We start from the raw sequence: 19,294 nt of genomic DNA on the forward strand, positions 1-19,294 counted from the left end.
TTATCTAAACTAACATGAACAAAAAGGATGCCAATGAAAACACTTTTCTTGATTAAACATATAATATTTGTTTTCATGCCACACAAATAAAATAATTTATCAGATACTGTAATGGATAAGTCATGTTATGCTATCCCAAATGAGTTATGTTTTTACAGGAAGCGCATTTTGGTTTTAAAAAAAAAGATGTACATGTACATAATACAGTGTACATGTACCGTATACGGCAATTCTTACAGGTATTAACAACATTAGTCCATGGGCCAATAATCGAAAAGGCCCCACCCACCGAGAAACAATCTGAAATTGAGTATTTCTGATTTAATAGGACCTTTAGCCCGGCGCGTACGCTTGTCATAAAGTTGGTGGTGGATGTGACCACCACGGCCGTTACCATACACATCACGAGAAAAAACTGAATTTAATAAATACCACACATATATAATTGAACAGCACAAAAACAAATGTTAACATATACATCAATGTATTCGATCTTCCAATTTGATTGCAATGTAATTTGAGCCATTACAGGTAACGATAAGTTGGACAAAATGGTTGTTAGTATTGGATAGGTATAATAGAAAATTACAATTTGTGGACAAAAAGCTTTTGCTTTTAATTTCTATTCGTTTTTCTTTAATAATAGTGTCACCATGTTTTGCCCTTAATTATTGACCACCCGACAAACTTCAATTGCAGTATAAGGGGCCTTTAATGCCGATATTTTCATCAGATTGGATTCAAAGTAGACATCCAGGGTACTTCAAAGTCATTAATTACGCCAAAAATAAAATGTGATGTCGAAGATTCTATTTTATATATTTTTTATTCTAGTTTATGACGGAATTTATAACGTAACATACTGTTAAATTTCAACGAAATGTACAAGGCAATACACGTATAACGTGGGAACGGTATGACAAATTGAAAGAGACTTAAAAGATAAAGAACATTCCGTCTGCTTTGAAGCAGTCGTAATCGGGTTTATAGTTCACTTACTTAAATGTAGACTAGAGGCTCTTTGTGATATGTGTGAATGTGACGTCATATCTAGGGTTATGATTTATGACATGAGTAAGCATACTCTTCAGGCATCTTTTTTGGCTATTTTCTAAGGTTGGAAGCATCAACATTGGGAAAGTGCGCAACACCCATACAAAAAGAGTAGAATAACAACATGGAGGAAAGTTACACACTCGCCCAAGTTAATCAGTTTTTGTTGTTTTGTTTTTTATTTTTTGTTATGATTAAAAAATATAGTAATTAAATGCATTTGAAGTTGAATTAGCTTTCTAAAATTCTAAAATGTTCTTGATCCGTTAACATGATAATAGCCTATAGTGGTCACCTCCACTACATACTTTAGAACCAACTAGCACATTCCGATTGGGAACGGTCCTAACTAACAGAAAACAAATTATTTCAGATTGTGTAAGGGGGAGGGGCCTTTTCAGTTTTTGGCCCTTGGACTTATGCAGCTAATATGTGAGAATCGCCATATACGGAACTGTCGGAACATGTACAGTCTGTATCCACTCAAAATGTGCATCCTGTAAAAAGAAGTCGATTCTTTGGGGACCAAAAAAATGACTTATCCATCACATTATCTGATCATTTCTTTTCTGTGTGAGGCATAACAACACATGTCATATGCTTAAAGATAAACTTTAGTACTGGTATTAAATGCGATTGCATTGTGAAAGAAAAGGTGTGGAAAGGATCAGAAACAGTTGATTATGTAGCATGTAAGTATTGGTGTGCACTACAAGGTTCTGGAGTCATCAAAGTCATAATAAATTTGACCGAGTCTTGGTAAAGTAACAAGCACTGTACACAGAAAGCTATATATGGGACAACACACATGGTGTCGGGGCTAGTACTACCTTGATTTCCTTGTCTTTCTATGCTCATTACTCAGCTAGTATACATTTTCTTCCAAAAGTGTTTGGCACATGTCATTTGTAATCTTGAACATTCAGTGTAAGTTTCGTTTGATTCTGTGAGAATTATTATTATTATTTTTTTTTTTACCAGAACTGGATTTTATCTTTAATCAAGATGAATAATTTCAATAGACAGATTTATGGTGTATACAAAAACATTAAAGAGACGGTAGAGTTCTGGGAAGAGGTGGCGATTAACTTGTAAGCGTTATCATTGTTATTATGCAAGTGTGGAAGAACAACAGATAAAAAATGTTCCCTGAAAATCATGGCTCTTCAAATGCCTTAATATTCTAAATATGGCAAGTAACAGCATGAAGTAATTGTTCTCGGGGTGGTTGTCCTTGGTTGTCCTAGAGAAGGGGGGTAAATTTTCCGGGGGGTAATTTTCAGGTGTGGGGGTAATTTCCCGTTTTTTCTTCTTCAGGGGGGTCATTGTCCTCGGGGTTGTTGTCTTTTTTTTGGGGGGGGGGTGGGTAATTTTCCAGGAGGTTATTGTCCTTACTCCTTTGTTTTTTTGCAAAAGATTTAGCATGTATGCTATGCATTGCCCCCAAAATTCCATGGGAACTTTTTCTACAGCCCATGTTTATGTTTGGCTGGTCTACTATTATATCATACTGTGATATGAGTTATACACGAATATATTATAAGGCTCCATTCCTACGAATCTTAATATTAGTCGGCACTGGAGCTTCCATCCCAAATCTATAACCCATATATGGTCTTATTGAAAAATGTTATTCAGTAATCTCTACAAGTGATTTGTTGATATTAATTGATGGCATGACGTGTATAGATTAGACTTGACTGGAGATGATTATGATGAACTAAGGGTAAATTTACATGCTTTGTTGATTTATCAAGCTCTGTCGGATTGATATATTCTATTAAAAAAAAGTTCTATCTTGAGATACTTCGACGTTTTAGATGTAAGTCTCACAGACGATGGACAGGCAGTGGAAGACAGGGATAATATAAGAAAAGAGATTGAAGAGTTAGAGAAACTAGGACAAAGGAAGAAAGAGAGAGAGAGAGAGCTGGGGGAATTGATGATGATGATGATGGTGATGATGACGATGACTGTGATAGTAATGATGATGATGATAACATTGGTAAAAATGATGATGATGATGGTGATGGTGATTGATGACGATGATGATGGAGGTGGTGATGATGATGATGATTTTGATGATAATGATTGATGATGGTGATAATGGTAATGATTGATAATGATGATGATACTGATGATGATATTGATGATGACTGATGATAGGGATTATGATGATAATGATGTTCATCAACCTCATTCTGATGATGGTGGTGATGATGTTGATTGATGACGGTGATTATGAGGATGATGATGACTGATGATGGTGATTATGATGGCGATTATGATGATCATGATGATTATGACGATGTTAATGATTGATCGTGGTGATAATTGATGATGGTGCTAATTGATGATGGTGATGGTGACGTTGATGATTGATGATGGTGATGATGGTGATGATACCGATGATGGCGATGATGATGATTGATGATGGTGAGATGATAATGATGATATTGAGGATGATGATGGCGATGGTAATGATGATGATTGATGATAGTGATTATGATGATGATGTTGATACTGATGATGAATGATGATGGTGAAGATGACGATGATAAGGATGATGATGTATATGATGATGGTGATGATGACGATGATGATTGATGATGGTGATAATGATGAGGATGGTAATAATGATGATGATGATGACTATGATGATGATGATGGTGATAATGATGATGATGATGATGATTGATGATGGGGATTATGATGATGGTGACGATGATGATGATTGATGATGATTATTATAATGACGATGATGATGATTGATGATGATGAGGTTGATGATGATGATGGTGATGATTGATGATGGTGATTTTGATGATAGTGATGATGTTCGTGATGTTGATGGTGATGATAATGATGATGATTGATGATGGTGATTAATGATGTTGATGATGATGATGATGATGCGGATGATGATAATGATGATAATGGAGAGGGAAAAACAAAGGTGGAAGTCCCGACAGAGACAGAGAAGAAGAAGAAGAAGAAGAGAGAGAGAGAGAGAGAGAGTGAGAGTGACACCTCAATCAGGAAAAATGAGCGAGGAATGACAAAGTTCTGTTTATTTAAAGTAGTGCTTGCATTTCCATAATTTTATTAAACGAATCATCATGATATTTTCTCAATATTTCGTTCATCAGTTCAGCTCATCAGTTTAGTTCAGTTCATCAGTTTATCCGTTTAGCTCATCAATTCAGTTCATTTCACATCAGTTCAATCTATCAGTTCATCAGTTCATCTGTACTTCATTCATCAATCCATATCTTAATACATCATTTTACACTAACATCAGTTTATTGGGTAATTGAATTGAAGATGAGCATGATCATAAGAATTGAAGACAGACCACCTAATTCGTCCCCATGACGACTTAAATTTCTAGTTTCTGCTTGGATTTTGTTGATTTTTGAATATGTTGTAGCTGAGGCTATATGCTATCTTAATCATTCCTCATTTTTTCAATAAGATGTCAGGATCACGCTCATGATCATGATCATCATCAATATCATCATGATCATCATCATTATCATCATGATCATCATTCTCATACTGATGATAATCATCATCGACATCATCATGATCATCATTATTATCATCATCATCATCATGGCCATCATCATCAATTTCGTTCACATCATGAATCTACATGACCTCGTCTTTATAGCAGTATCTCGCTTATTTTTGCTCTATTTTGTCTCAAATTTTAGTTGACCAGCCCACCTATACTTGTTCCAAACAAGTATGTCTAGTTATTATTATTATTATTATTATTATTATTATTATTATTATTATTAATTTTTTTTTTTGCGGGGGGGGGGGGGGTATTATTTAACAGGTCTGTGTTATTTACATTTCTTAATCAACAGTAATCAACGGTTAAACAAAAATATTATTATTAACACTAATAATAAAAGAAATAGGACTAGGAATACAAAAATTTAATATTTGTATTATATTTATAAACTGAATTTGACTTTTATGTTGAGACCATCGCACGCATAAAATGTGTTTCTGAGAATAAAAGTATTATTAGAATAAAAAGTCGTTAAATTGTATAAAAGTGACACTTCATGTGAAGCTCCGGAACACCACCTTGCAAGTATCAGAGATACAAAAATGTAATCACGTCGAGTCTTTTAATATTAAAATGACAATTAAAATGAACAAAGGCATGGAGTCCAGCAAGTGTTGATCCAGGAATGGAATGGAGACTGTTGTGTGATGTCTCTGTCTTTCGAGAAAAAAAAAATTGTCAATAGAGACTTTTAGATTTGCACGACGTGAACGTGGACTGCTTGTGTGACTCCCTTTTAAGGCAGTGTGACGTCACTGCCAGTGCCTTAAAAGGACGTCACATTGCCTTAAAAGGACGTCACACGTCGCAGTCCACGTTCTCGTTGTGCAAATATATAAGTCCCCATTGTTCCGTAAGTTTCGATGGTTGAGTGCGTCTGTCAGAAAAACAACAACAAATGATAAGATGAAGGAATATAAAAAGGCTTAGTTCAATGTATGGGGATTTGAAAAGATCCCATCGAAGTGGCTAGCCATTTATGGTAGACAAAACTGGCTTGCATTCCAAATTATCTAGTAAATGAAAACAAATTACAGGTGTCAGATTCATAAAGTTTTCCCTTCATTTGTCCACATGTGCACAAGTTGTAAAATGTAAGTGTTTAACTTTGGCCTTTTGTTTTAATTCTGCTCTGTTCATAATCATTATTCAACTCGCATACGGGAAATGCTGCTTATTTCTATGGCTGGTTATAAAGGTTGAGTTGACCAGAAGGCAGAACCAATGTTTGAGAATCCCTAAATTAATACAATTAATTATACTGTAAAGTGTGATTTTTAATTCTAATCTAGCTCAGCCGGCAGCCTCAGCTCATTTTTGTTACAATTCGATCACACCCCTTGATTACTTGTCTAATGCTTAAACCCTTGGAAATATCCCAGATAGCAAAATATCTGGGGCCCATCTGGGTGAATACAAGATGGGCCTTCCCACCCAGAACCCACAAGTACCGACACATACTGTATGGGCCCCATGTGGGCCCCATGCGGGTTTTTGGTGGTGAAAATCGCACGTCGAGCATCGGCTGGGCCCAGCTAAAAACCAGGTGTTTACCAGATGGGCCTTCCCACCCAGAACCCACAAGTACCAACACATATAGGCCCCATGTGGGCCCCATGTGGGTTTGTGGTGGTGAAAAGCTCACATCGAGCATCGGCCGGGCCCAGCTAAAAAAAACAACAGATTTACGAGATGGGCTTTCCCATCCAAAACCCACAAATATACCCATATTTCTAATATTTCTGAATTTACAGGATATTTCTTAATTACTGATGATTTAGTTTTATGCGATTCATTTCGAAAATACTACATAAAGTGAATTGCTAATCATTGGGATATTTAACTACTATGTATAAATTGCAGTTAATTAAACATGGGTTTGAAAAAAACACCAACTATGAACTAATTAAAAACAAATTCAATAAAATACACGTATATGGAAAAACCTCCTTCATAGCAAACTTCACCAAGTCTTCTTAATACCAATGCCTTTAAATTGGAATTTGCAGACGATGTGTTATTGTCATTGGCAAAATTAATTAGTGCAAGTGCTACTTATACCATAACTTACTAATTAAGTCTTTTAACTGGAGTTTTCAACCGGTTATCCCAAATGGTACAACTGGTCCAGTTAGACCAGTTGAAATGGGATAACTGGTTCAGTTGTACGTGACTAGTTAAATTATATAACTGAATTCATCTGGGTAAAAATAGAACCCATTCATAGAATATAAAGCGCATTTTGAATCACATTGGGCCCATAAAGATCCCATATAGAACCCGCTTTGTCCATATGGGACCCATATAGAACCCACTTGACCCATATGGAGTCCACTTAAAACCCACTTTGCCCAAATAGAGCCCATATAGAACCCTCTTGGCCCATATGGACCCATATATAACCACTTGAATCATATGAAGCCCATTTAGAACCCTCGTGACCCATATAAAACCCACTTGGCTGGGCCCATTGTTCTAACAGAACAACATCGGTCGAAACAAATAGCCAGAAATTTCATTACGACTCGACTACCTCGACAAGACTTAAAAAACTATCAGGCGTAAATAGTCAAAGCTGACTGAACGCGACAACTAAAACCAACAACAACCATTGTGGGGCCCATCTGGGTCAATTGGGCCACAGGTGGGCTGCAATATGCACCAGGGTTATATATGGGCCCCAGATGGGCTGCCAATCAGGGGCCCATATACCAGCCCAGTTGTAACCATATTAAAACTCAGATTCAGGCCCCACAACATTTTGCTATCTGGGTTGCTTATAAAACATATCAATTGATCTACATGTAGATTTATAATGAATAGCAATGACTAATGAGTTTTCGATTTATTTACATTGCTGTCGATTCGCGACAACAAAAACTAAAATGCTGACAAAAATATTTACGCATGGGACTACATAAATTCGTGCTGTATGTGTCACATAATGGCACAGCGACACACAAAACACCCGGTCATTGCTGACTGAAAGGCCGTAGCCATAGCAATTTCCCGCGGTTACGAATCATTTTCCGTCTACTTCCGGTAGATTTCCAAAATATAGTCCAATACTTTGGGCATATTTCGTATTCAAAAAATACTTGCGTCTACGTGTCTTCAACATCAAACGATGGACTGGTTATCAAACTCGACGTAGGATGCAAAAAAATCGAAATAATATTATCAATACCAGTCAGGAACTAGCAAAATACGACACTATGAAATGAGTAGTTAATTTTTGCGAGGACTAAAAAACGCTCTTTTTGTTTGCGATAAAAATAGGCAAAAAAAATCTAACTAACTTGGGCAAATTTGGTGTCAAAGAACAGCGAAAATGTCGTATGAGGGCGACAAAATGATGCTACCGAATTCCCTTGGCTTGTCTCCTGTTATACGAGAGCGTTGGAAGCGACCTTTCACCGAACGAGAATCTGAATAAAAATTGCCGTACAGCCTCATTATCGCGCACGCTGCGGTCTGACTGAGCACATTCAGTCATCAACGATCGCTAGATATATTTGTCAATAACCGGAGAGGAAGAAACGAGAGATTAAATCAAGATGCCGACGAGATCAATTAGTTGCAGCAGGTCCTTGAAACCAAAATCTACCATCTTTGTACTCATCAGTGCTTGTTCTATAACTTGTCTTGCCCTTTGGCTATTTTTGGATTATGGCAGCTCAACAGGTAGGTCTTATTCCCTGACGAAGGGTGCATGAATTTATAACTTAAAAACTTGAAATAGAAGACTGTAGCTAGGATTTCTGACCTAGCTAGGGGCTGACCAATCTTCGATAATACTCTTTGGTACAGGTGAGGCCAGTACATTCTTTGAATTTGTTTATTTAAGGGTAAATTTGGGGATTTCTCACATGCCGTTTTGGGATATTATTCTGCTGGGACTTGGTAGCACTGCAAGTATTACAAACATGGTTACATTCTCCTGCTATAATGTGTCCCATCAAGGGTGTCGATTTGTATCCGTGGTTGGGGGGGGGGGGGGGATGATAGGTGCCAAAATATTTTCGGCAATGGATCAAAGCAACCAAGAGGTAGAAGCGTGTGGCAGGTTGCACCCTTCCCCAAGCGCGTAGCCAGGATTTCATGGTAGTAAGCAAGCGAAGCTTTAGGTGGTGGTAGTAAGCAAGCGAAGCGCGTTCCCTACGGGGTTGGGTACAGGGAGGGGGAGTTTCCCCCCTCCCCGCGAAGCGCGGAAGCTTTGACGTTTCATTAAATTATTAGAGAAAGAAGACGATTCGTTGGACCGTTCTCGACTCTTAATCCTTGTTTGAATCAAGTTCCCCTTGCTCCGCGCGTAGCGCGGAAGCTCTGACGTTTCATTCGATGATTCAAGAAATAAGGCGATTCGATGTACCATTCTCGACTCTTAATCCTTAATGTCTAAATCAAGTCCCCCTTCCTCCGCGCGTACCGCGGAAGCTCTGACGTTACATTAGATTATTAAAGAAAGAAGACGATTCGATGTACCATTCTCGACTCTTAATCCTTATTGTTTGAATCAAGTCCCCCTTTGTCCGCGCGTACCGCGGAAGCTTTGACGTTTCATTAAATTATTAGAGAAAGAAGACGATTCGTTGTATCGTGTCCGTGTCTGAGTGCAATTCGCCCCCGCTCTTCGGCGCGAAGCGCGGAAGCTTTGACGTTTCATTAAATTACTAGGGAAAAAAGATGATTCGTTGTATCGTGTCCTTGTCTGAGTGCAATTCGCCCCGCCCTCCCGCGCGAAGTGCGGGAGCTTTGATGTTTCAATGAATTATTACTCTTAATCCTTTTCTGTATTCATTTTCGCCCATCTAGCGCCCAGCGCGGAAGCTTTACCGTTTCATTAAATTATTAGAAAGAGAAGATGATACGTTGTATCGTTTACTTTGACGTTTCATTTAATTATAACTCTTAATCCTAGTCTGAATTCAGTTGCCCCTCCCGCGCAAAGCGCGGATGCTTTGCCGTTTTACTAAATTATTAGAGAAAGAAGACGATTCGTTGTACTGCTCTCTAGATTAATCCTTGTTTGAATTCAGTTTCCCCACATGATGTACGTATGGAACGTTCGTTCCATATCTTTGCATGCACAGCCCAAGTGGTGGGTAGCATGTTATCTCCTGGCAGTGCTTGTCGCAATAGCTTCTGGAAAGGAATTGTATACTACTGTTAGTGTTAACGGCCACTAATTAGGCCCATTAGTGAACATACAAAATATATGCTTTTCCTGGCTATTTGGGAATGTGTCAGTTTGCAACAGAAATGGAGAAACGCGAATTTTGTTGAAAATCATGTGATATGACGAAATTGAAATTGAAAATAAGTCATGGTTGGATTTTATTGGGGGATTGAACCAACCAGTACGCCAGTGACATAGGCCTACATCAGCTTTTCAATAAAAACAAAAATAAGTTGTGACATAATAATCTTTCTCCAAAAATGAAAAATGTTTTAGGAAATATCAGGAAATAAAATGAGTGAAAAAATAAAAATAAAGATACAATGACGTGAATTTTAAAAAGGGTGAACGGAAACAACATAACAACTAGTGAACTATCTTATAAGTTATACTGATGTCCGAAAATCTTTCTCCTTGTCTCCGATCTCATCACGAATTCGTGACAGAGTTCATCTGTCCAGGATTGTCTGATGTTGCAGATTGCTACTTTTGCGCTTCGCGCTTATAACATTTAGCTCGTTGCTTTTTAACTCTGCGTCTTTGCATTTGGCGCACTGCAATTCTATGGTGCTGTTGATTGAACAAATTGAATAAATTCATCAATTCCTAATGAAGCCGTATGAGCGAAAATTCAATTTATTCTTGTCTAATCTCCGGCTGTCTCATTTACTTCGTATGTATGTATGTAGAGAGTCTATTATGAAAATGAGATACCAATTTGTGTATATTGATGGTCAATTGCGAGTAATAACCATAAACTACTCTCATCGGGCTCTCATCATTAATTTTTCTCTTAATTTTTTTTTTTTTTTTTTGAGGGTGAATTATTGGGGGGATGATTGTACAGGCCACCCCCACCTGAAATATTGGGGGGGGGGGGGATATATCCCCCCCATCCCCCCCCCCCCCCCCCCCCCCCCCCGGGATCGACACCCATGTGTCCCATGCAGTAGTCATAAAATTAGTTGTTTTCTCGTAAGAGTTGTGCTGGGACACGGCAACATTGCAAGCATAGGATTTTCCGGCCAAATTCGCGAGTTTGTCATTTAAATTAATTTGTCCTGCGTTCAAATTCGACGGTTTTGGTGCTGTCAGATATATTTTGGGTTTATATTCCTTTTTCTAGTTTTCAAATCTATGAAGTTTTCGTTAGAATCTATGTATGTTTCATTCAAATTAATGTATAATGTGCTTCTTTCGCTATTTGGTCATTCGATTTGGCGCAACACGATTTTCTGACAACGCGACGGTGTACTTTTAGCATTCTAATTCATTTGAAGCATTCAAATTAACACTTTGTGCATTATTGATGGTCGATATACATTTCTCGTTTATTACACAATTTTTATAGCTCATTCTTTTTCTTTCAAGATTGTTTTTTCATGTGTATTTCATCATATTTCATTTTCTTGCATTTATACACTTATACTTATTAGATTTATCTGATATTCATCAGCATTTAAGTTTGATTGTTAAGAAGAAAAAAACGACTTCCATCTATGGACCTGATGGTCTCAATATTTTTGTAAATGTTCATGTAAGGAAGTTGTTTGTCTTATGTTTCATTATAAATTTATCATAATTTCATCATAATTTAATTATGGAAGAAGGGTACAATATTGTGACCAGGCGCGGATCCAGGATTTCTTAGGGGAGGGGGCCCAACTTTTTTTTTTTTTGCTCCCGAAAATTTGAAAATCGCGCCGGCCGAAAAGTCGCTCAGTAGGGGGGGGGGGGGGGGGGGGGGGGGGGGGGGGGGGGTACAGAGCACAATTTTTTTTTTTGCTCCCGAAAATTTGTAAAAACGCGCCGGCCAAAATTCGCTCAGTGGGGGGGGGGGGGGGGGGTAGTGAGCACATTTTTTTTTTTGATCCTCAAAAGAATTTCAATTTGCACCCCCCCCCCCCAAAAAAAAGGTAAAAATCACGTGATTTTACATGATTTTTTTCTCAAGGGGGGGGGGGGACCGGGCCCCCCGGCCCCCCCCCCCCCCGTGGATCTGCCACTGATTGTGACTGGGGTAGGGACTAGAGTCAACAATTTGAACATGATTCATTATTTAGCCATGTCTTTAGCCATCGATCTGCTGGCGGGCAAGTAAATTATGAAACTCTTTAAGAAAAACAGAGGGGTGTGCTGGGTATAAGAGACGATGTGAATTACTCTAGCAAAATTCCGAGTCTGACGGTAGTAAAAAGGGGCGATTGAGGGTATCCCCACCTTTCCCGGGTATATGAACATGTCCGCGCAGAAATGCCATATCCCTTGATTTCGCCCCTTCTTTACTTTATGACTGACTACACCCATCTGCATTGTCCTAAAAATAAAAAAAATGGAATAACAGCTTAGACCACAATGGCAAATCATGCATTTTAACTGCATTATTTAAAAACTGTAAAAGTTTGTGGCAATTCTTCCCCCTAACATTCCTAACTTGAATAAAAATATTACGAATACGAATGACAGGTGTTAATTTGAATGATAAAAATTACGCTTTGACAAGTGAATATTAATTTGAATGCTAGTTGAGCAGTTTCTAAATTGAATGACAGATCTATGAAACCCTTCGACCAAAATCCTTAATTAAATACAAAAACTGTAAAATTGAATGATAATTGGCATAGCAAAGCCGATCTGCGCTAACTTAAATGCAAAGTAAATGAATTCGAATGACAAACGCGCGAATTTGGCCGGGAAATCCTATATATAACCTTTTCAATAATAGGCCCGTTACCATGAATAGGCGTCAATGACCATATAAGGCCAAGGCTCATGCGTCGTACACTGTACCCGCGCGTGCCGTATACAAAGGTTTTAAATGAGATCGCAATTCGACGTACTCCTTAATAAAAATAAAAATCTCTGTTGCATCAAAATAAAATTATACGTTCATTGTATGTTATTGACAGAAGTTATATACATCGGACATTATACTTTAGCACAAAAGGGTTATCTATAGAAGAAGGTGGACAACATCATTATAAGAGAAAGAATAACGATTTCTCGTTTATTTATACAAAAATTAACAGCATAAATACCCCTACAAAAACAGAAGAAATCTTGAAGAGAGAGAGACAAGAAAAATATAAGAAAGGCCCAACAAATACAAATAAATAAATAATAGGATTCTAGAGCGGAAGATGATGGAAAACGTAATAGTTTGGTAGTATTGGCAAATTTTGACAATACTAGTGTGTAAGTATATTGACAAAGTATATCCAAACAAAAACGACTCAAAATATTTGAAAGCATTTTAGACCTACCGGTATATAGAATGATTATACGAAAAGAGTTATGTCTGAGGCCTATCTACATCTATGTTACGTAAGAGGAACAATGAACGTGGCCAAAGGTAGAGTTCGTTGTCATTGTTATAAACTCGAACAATAGAAGGGCGGATTATGAGTTAGGTGCTTGCACTATGAACATGACAGACAATGAAAGCGGACAAAGGGACATCCCTTCACTGCTATTATGTAAAAATGTGTAGAACAGGTGTCACTTGCATATTCACCTGTTCCCATTTTTACATAATAGCAGTGAAGGGATGTTCCTTTGTTTACCTGAGGAACTGTATATTTTGTCCGCTTTCATTGTCTGCCATATTCATAGTGTTGCATGACCTTCTGCTCGTAACCGACAAGTCACCGCATTGAAATTAAATTGCAAATAGTGTTCAACAACACGATGGTGGATGAAAATTTCTAATATTCGAAGATATATGACCTTCAGACCATATTGTTTCATTATTTTTTATTCAATCAATCAACGTCAAAGAATTGATTTATCATCGCTCTTCAATTTATTATTTCACCTTTGTATGTACTATCATTCTTATGCATCACGAAATAACACTGAATTGGATCTTCAATGTTTGTTTTGATTAATTTCCTCCCCTTTCCTTTCCCTATTTAACACTGATACAATTTTCAATTCTTCTTAATCAAGGCAAAATATTATTTTCATTTTTTCTTTATGTAAGACAGGGAGAGAGAGAGAGAGAGAGAATATGTTATTTAAGTGAGAATTATCGAGTACAACCATGAATTGCATCCTTTTCAATATTATTCAATTCGCTGAAAATATTCAGAATATGAATATGATAAATCCACATAATACACCATCGCTGTTCAACGCATCCAACGCTCCAACCATAGCCCATATGCCAATGCACCATATTTATCAAATATGAAAAGATTTTAAAATGAAATGTGAAGAAAAATCAAATGTACAATGCACTAACAGGCATCAGTTGAAATCATGAATTCTCTGTGACTGGCTTAGCACTAGTTTCTGAGGGACCAGTCACTGAAGAGGAGATAAAGGGAAGGAAAATTAAGGAAGAAGTAAAGAAAAGAAGGGGGATATCAGTTGCAATTTTCCCGCCAACAAGAGCTAAAAGGGACCAAAAAAGAGGAAGAAGAAAAAAAGGGTGAAAAGAATTTCGATGCGGTGTTCGAGTAGAACTCTGTGAGATGATGATATACTTTCTGACTCGTAGCTTGAAGTGTCTATATCCAGATATCTGTTGATAGTATTATAGAATATAGAAGCCTGAAATGACCTTCTGCTCGTAACCGACAAGTCACTGCATTAAAAGTAAATTGCAAATAGTGTTCAACAACACGATGGTGGATGAAAATTTCTAATATTCGAAGATATATGACCCTCAGACCATATTGTTTCATTATTTTTTTTTCAATCAATCAACGTCAAAGAATTGATTTATCATCGCTCTTCAATTTATTATTTCACCTTTGTATGTACTTTCATTCGTATGCATCACGAAAAAAATACTGAATTGGATTCTTCAATGTTTGTTTTGATTTATAATTCTTCCCCTTTTCTTCTCCCTGTTTAATACTGATACAATTTTCAAGTTTTCTTAATCAAGGCAAAATATTATTTTCATATTTTCGTTTTCTTTCTCTACCGATTTAATGAAACGTCAAAGCTTCCGCGCTTCGCGCGGACGGGGGGGGGGGGGGGGGTAAAATGAATTCAGACGAGGATTATTTTTCGAGAACGGTACAACGAAACGTCCCTGCAACATCTTTGCTGATCTTCTTCTCAATATTTATTTATTGGTCGAGTTACATTATTTGTTGTTCTTTTAGAACAACCATATTTCAGAGAAATCTTTTCACAACGAAAAACTTCTCCATGTATCAGTCCTTGCGCGATCGTCTCCAGCTCCAGCAGATATTGGGCGTCAGCGTGCACATCGGTACTACCGGCGCAGTATAGCCACGGCTGACGGCCGCATTAAGCTGCACTGCGAGCTTCCGTTGTTTGTATTGGTAATACATAGAGATGGGAGAGAAAGCGCCATCTAAGTTCCATTTCATTGGTTTAAGGTTTGAAAATTGAAACTCATTTTGTGTTAAAGTTATATAAGAAAAGATAATCTTTATTTTATAATTCCACGGGGGCGACTTTAAATTTTGCAATCGCCCCCGTGGGTAACCTGACGGGGGCGATTATGGAGCTCACGGGGGCGAATTGCCCATCACCCCCGTGTATTTTGGGCGCTGATAATGAGTAATATGAAAGTACAACAAACAGGAGCAATTGATGATGTTAGTTTATATTTGCACGATTGGAGAAATAAAGTATCTTGAATCGTAATCTTGAATCTTGTGCAAGAGTATTGATTTATCTTAATAAGATTTCGTTTATGATGTGAGCAAAATCAACGCAAATTTCTAAACGAATGTCAATCAATGATTTGTTACCTTCCTTCCATTACTCTCACCTAACAAAAAAAAAAAAAACAAAAAAAAACCGATACACATTAGTATACTTGGGGGAGCGAGGAAGAAAAAATAATGAGTGCAGTTTTCACATTTTAATGAGATTTATTAAATGGAAGAGTAAAATCAACCAAATTTCTAAACGATTATAAACGAATTTTTATAATTCATTGCTTTCCTTTCATTATTCATCACCCTCCCCATCTAAATAATGATAATAATAATATGATGATGATGATTATAATGATAATAATAAGCCGGAAAAACACTAACGTACGGGGGGAGGGGGGGGGGGCACTGGGCAGAATGCGGATAGGGAGGCAGACTGCACCCATAATGGGTGGCCAGTGAAGAAACAAAAGAGGGGGAGAAAAGAGAGAGAAAGAGAAGAGAGGTAGGAAAAGAGATGAACAGGAGCAAGAGGAAATATATTTTTTGGAGAGGGCTTTATACCAAGTTCAAAGAAAAAAAAAATATTTAAAACTTCCGTAAAATGTGTTTTGCCTCAATGAGTTAAATGACAGTGGAATACCATAGTCTCCAAACAGGAATTCATGAATCAACACATTGGTTTTATGGCCAGCACGCAATTGTTTATACCGGCGAGAGAGAAAAAAAAAAACACTAGTCTTTATTTCCATGAATTGCTGGAGAATTAAATTTGAATGGGGCTCCCATAACCCGTGTGTCTAGATTGACACCTCCAAGTTACCTCCCCGAAAAAAATCTACTTTTTAAATATTCATTCGGTTATATATATATACACAGATAAACCGTTGTTTAAAATGCTAACAGTTCATTACAATAAAACAGCTTGTTGATTTTTTTTAACAGGTCTTATTATTTGTAAACAACCCTTTTAAACGGTGTTTTGATTGTGCATAATGATCCATTCCAAACATACAGAGTACAGTGCTAATTAAACACGAACTCAAGCTGAGATAAAATAACTTAGTTTAGCCGCAGAGGGAGCTAAACAAGTATGACGAATCTTTCAATGGGTTGAAAATTAATCGCGGTTTTTCTGGCTTGAAAAAGACGTAAAGTGACTCTCACACTCTGCCGTGTAGGCCTACCGTGTGCCACCGTGCGCGAAAATGTCTGCGGACATTGGAGAACGGCGAGGGCACACGGTGGTTCGTTATCAAAGCGGGCAACACGTTAAAAGGGCGTTGGCGCTTATTTACACCCGGTGGGACCCGGCGAAAGTTTTGGGCATGTTCAAAACTTTGGCCGGCTGGCACCGGCCGCAAGTAAGCGGCAAGAGGACGGTGTTGAACGGTATGAGGACGGTATGAATACGTTATGAAAATGGTCACACTGTATGAACACGTTCACAACACGCTCATAACCCGTTACAGGACGGTGATGAACGGGCAAAAAAAAATCCACCGTCTGCAACGGGTTGTAAGCGGGTTATGAACGTGTCATGAACGTCGGCAGTCCGGGGACTCGCTCACAGGACGCTCCGAGCGGTGAGGAGACGCTAAGTGACTGGTAGGTCGTTGCTACAAACCCGGTGCACACGTTCGAGACCCGGTATGGGCCCGTATGGAAACGGCCAAAATTTTCAACAAAAGTCAATCTGGGCGGTGAAGACGGTATAAGCACGTTCAACACCCGGTATGCGCCCGGTGAGATCGGTCAGAAGATGGCAACGAAACGGTGAAAAGATTAATTTTATGAATTTTTTTTGCGGCCGGGGACAAGTTCGCTCAAAACCCAACGTTCGGCAGGTGGACGGTAGGCCTACACGGCAGAGTGTGAGAGCTCCATAACGGTCTTCGGACACACACGATGCGGCTTTTCGTGGGCAAATCGCGCATCCGGGTTAACTCAATACAGTTTTCATGCATGCGCTCTCAGGTTAAAAGGCTGCAGCTTCTCGCACATGAGAATTAATCCAAGGCGCCTAAATAAATACCTATTTACAAATTTATACTATATACGATTCTACTTAATAATAATAATAATAATAACAATATTTATAAAGCGCAACATATCCATCTCTAGAGATGCTCAAGGCGCATACAAATAATTTAAATTAATATTCAACATAAATTTAACAATATGCATTGAGCATCAGGTGAGTTTTAAGCCCAGTTTTGAAAGAAGAAAGAGTGTTGGCCGTCTGAATAGAGAAAGGTAACTTATTCCACAAAGAAGGAGCTGCTGATGCAAATGCTCTATCCCCCCAATTTCTTTTGGTACGTACTTCTTTAAGTCTAATATTATGTGATGAACGTAAACCAGAACGACCTGCAGAGTGGGGTGATAGAAGGGATGAAATGTATTCTGGAGCTAGATCATTTAGTGCACGATAGGTTAAGAGTAGAATTTTATAGATCACACGCTGTTGAACAGGGAGCCAGTGCAGAGATTTCAAGATAGGAGTGATATGTGATGATCTTCTGGTGTTAGTTACAAGGCGAGCAGCAGCATTCTGAACTTTTTGCAATCGGTTAATTTGGTTGGCGGGTAGTCGAAAGAGTAATGAATTGCAATTATCAAGGTGCGAAGTAACAAAAGCATGTACTAACTGTTGGGTGGATTGAGGTGAGAGATATTGCCTAATTGCACGGATATTACGTAGATTACAATTGGCCAGTTTAACACAATTTGATACATGGGCTTCAAGTGACATGGCAGAATCAAATATTACACCAAGATTCCTAGCTTGATGTACAGGAGATACAGGGGCAGAACCAACTTGAACATGAGAAACCTTAATTTTACTGAGCTGTCTACTGTTGCCAAGCAAAATAAATTCTGTTTTTGCATCATTTAGTTTTAAGCAACTTTCAATCATCCAGTTCCTTACACACAATTACCTGATTAGATTGAAAGGGAAATACAATCATAACAGACAATTACTCTAAACGAAAGCAGACAAATCAGAGGAGACATGTGAACATTTAATCGAATCGGACGCTGAACGTTTTTTCAAAGAGGGGTCTAGGGACAAAGCCCCGGCGGGGGTCAAGGGGCGGAGCCCCCAGAGCTCAAGGGGTATGGGCATCAGTGACGGATCCAGGAATTTCTTACCGGGGGGGGGGCACCAAATGGTATGGGGGTGAAATATATGTAATACGATGAAGCGATAGAGCGAGGCTTTAGCGGCGAGGGAGCGGAGCGACTAAACGGAGGTGGGTCTGGGAGGGGGTTCTGCAATTTTAGAACCACATTAGACGCATTTTCAGGCTCTACCTGAAGTAATATGACGTAAAATTGCTTTCTCCTACCCCTCCAAGAGTAGGGATCTTTTGTAATTTAAGAGCCACATTTGTCGCATTAATGTTTACCGGCACTTCCTTGGAAAAAAAGAGGCCTTTTGATTGGTTAGAAGTTAGATAAAAGTGATTTGTCACGTCGTGAGACGTTGTATATGCTTCGTTGTTGCACAATGCACAAAGACGGAGGTCCGGTGCTTCACCAGTAGTACTTGCATATTCTTTGGTCGAGTGTATAAACTGCGTTGTTATCAGGGGCGTCGCTAGACCTTTTTCAGTGGGGGGGGGGGGAGGATCAACGACAACATTAGTCACCAATTATCGACAACTATATTAATGCCAATGTGTTTACAAATTTAACCCTATAAACCCGGGGCCAGGATGTAAGTTATTTTTCAGTTTTCAGCTCTAACACTTCATTAAATTTTTAGAGAAAGAAGACGATCCATTGTACCGTTCTCAACTCTTAAATCTTGTTTTGCCCCTTTTGCGCGAA

General features: G+C 38.4%; 1 protein-coding gene across 1 annotated transcript in view; it reads left to right on the forward strand.

Annotated features, from left to right (window-relative positions):
* The first annotated feature begins 8,075 nt into the window (after positions 1-8,075).
* Positions 8,076-19,294, forward strand: part of LOC105439145 (beta-1,4-galactosyltransferase 5-like) — a 29,144-nt gene continuing 17,925 nt past the window's right edge. Inside the window, exon 1 of the mRNA XM_030975943.1 lies at positions 8,076-8,320. Coding sequence (XP_030831803.1) covers positions 8,194-8,320 — 127 coding nt within the window. The 5' untranslated portion in view covers positions 8,076-8,193. The remainder of the gene's footprint in view (positions 8,321-19,294) is intronic.

Source organism: Strongylocentrotus purpuratus, unplaced genomic scaffold (genome assembly GCF_000002235.5).
Source record: "Strongylocentrotus purpuratus isolate Spur 01 unplaced genomic scaffold, Spur_5.0 spur5_scaffold_8, whole genome shotgun sequence".
Taxonomy (NCBI): Eukaryota; Metazoa; Echinodermata; class Echinoidea; order Camarodonta; family Strongylocentrotidae; genus Strongylocentrotus; species Strongylocentrotus purpuratus.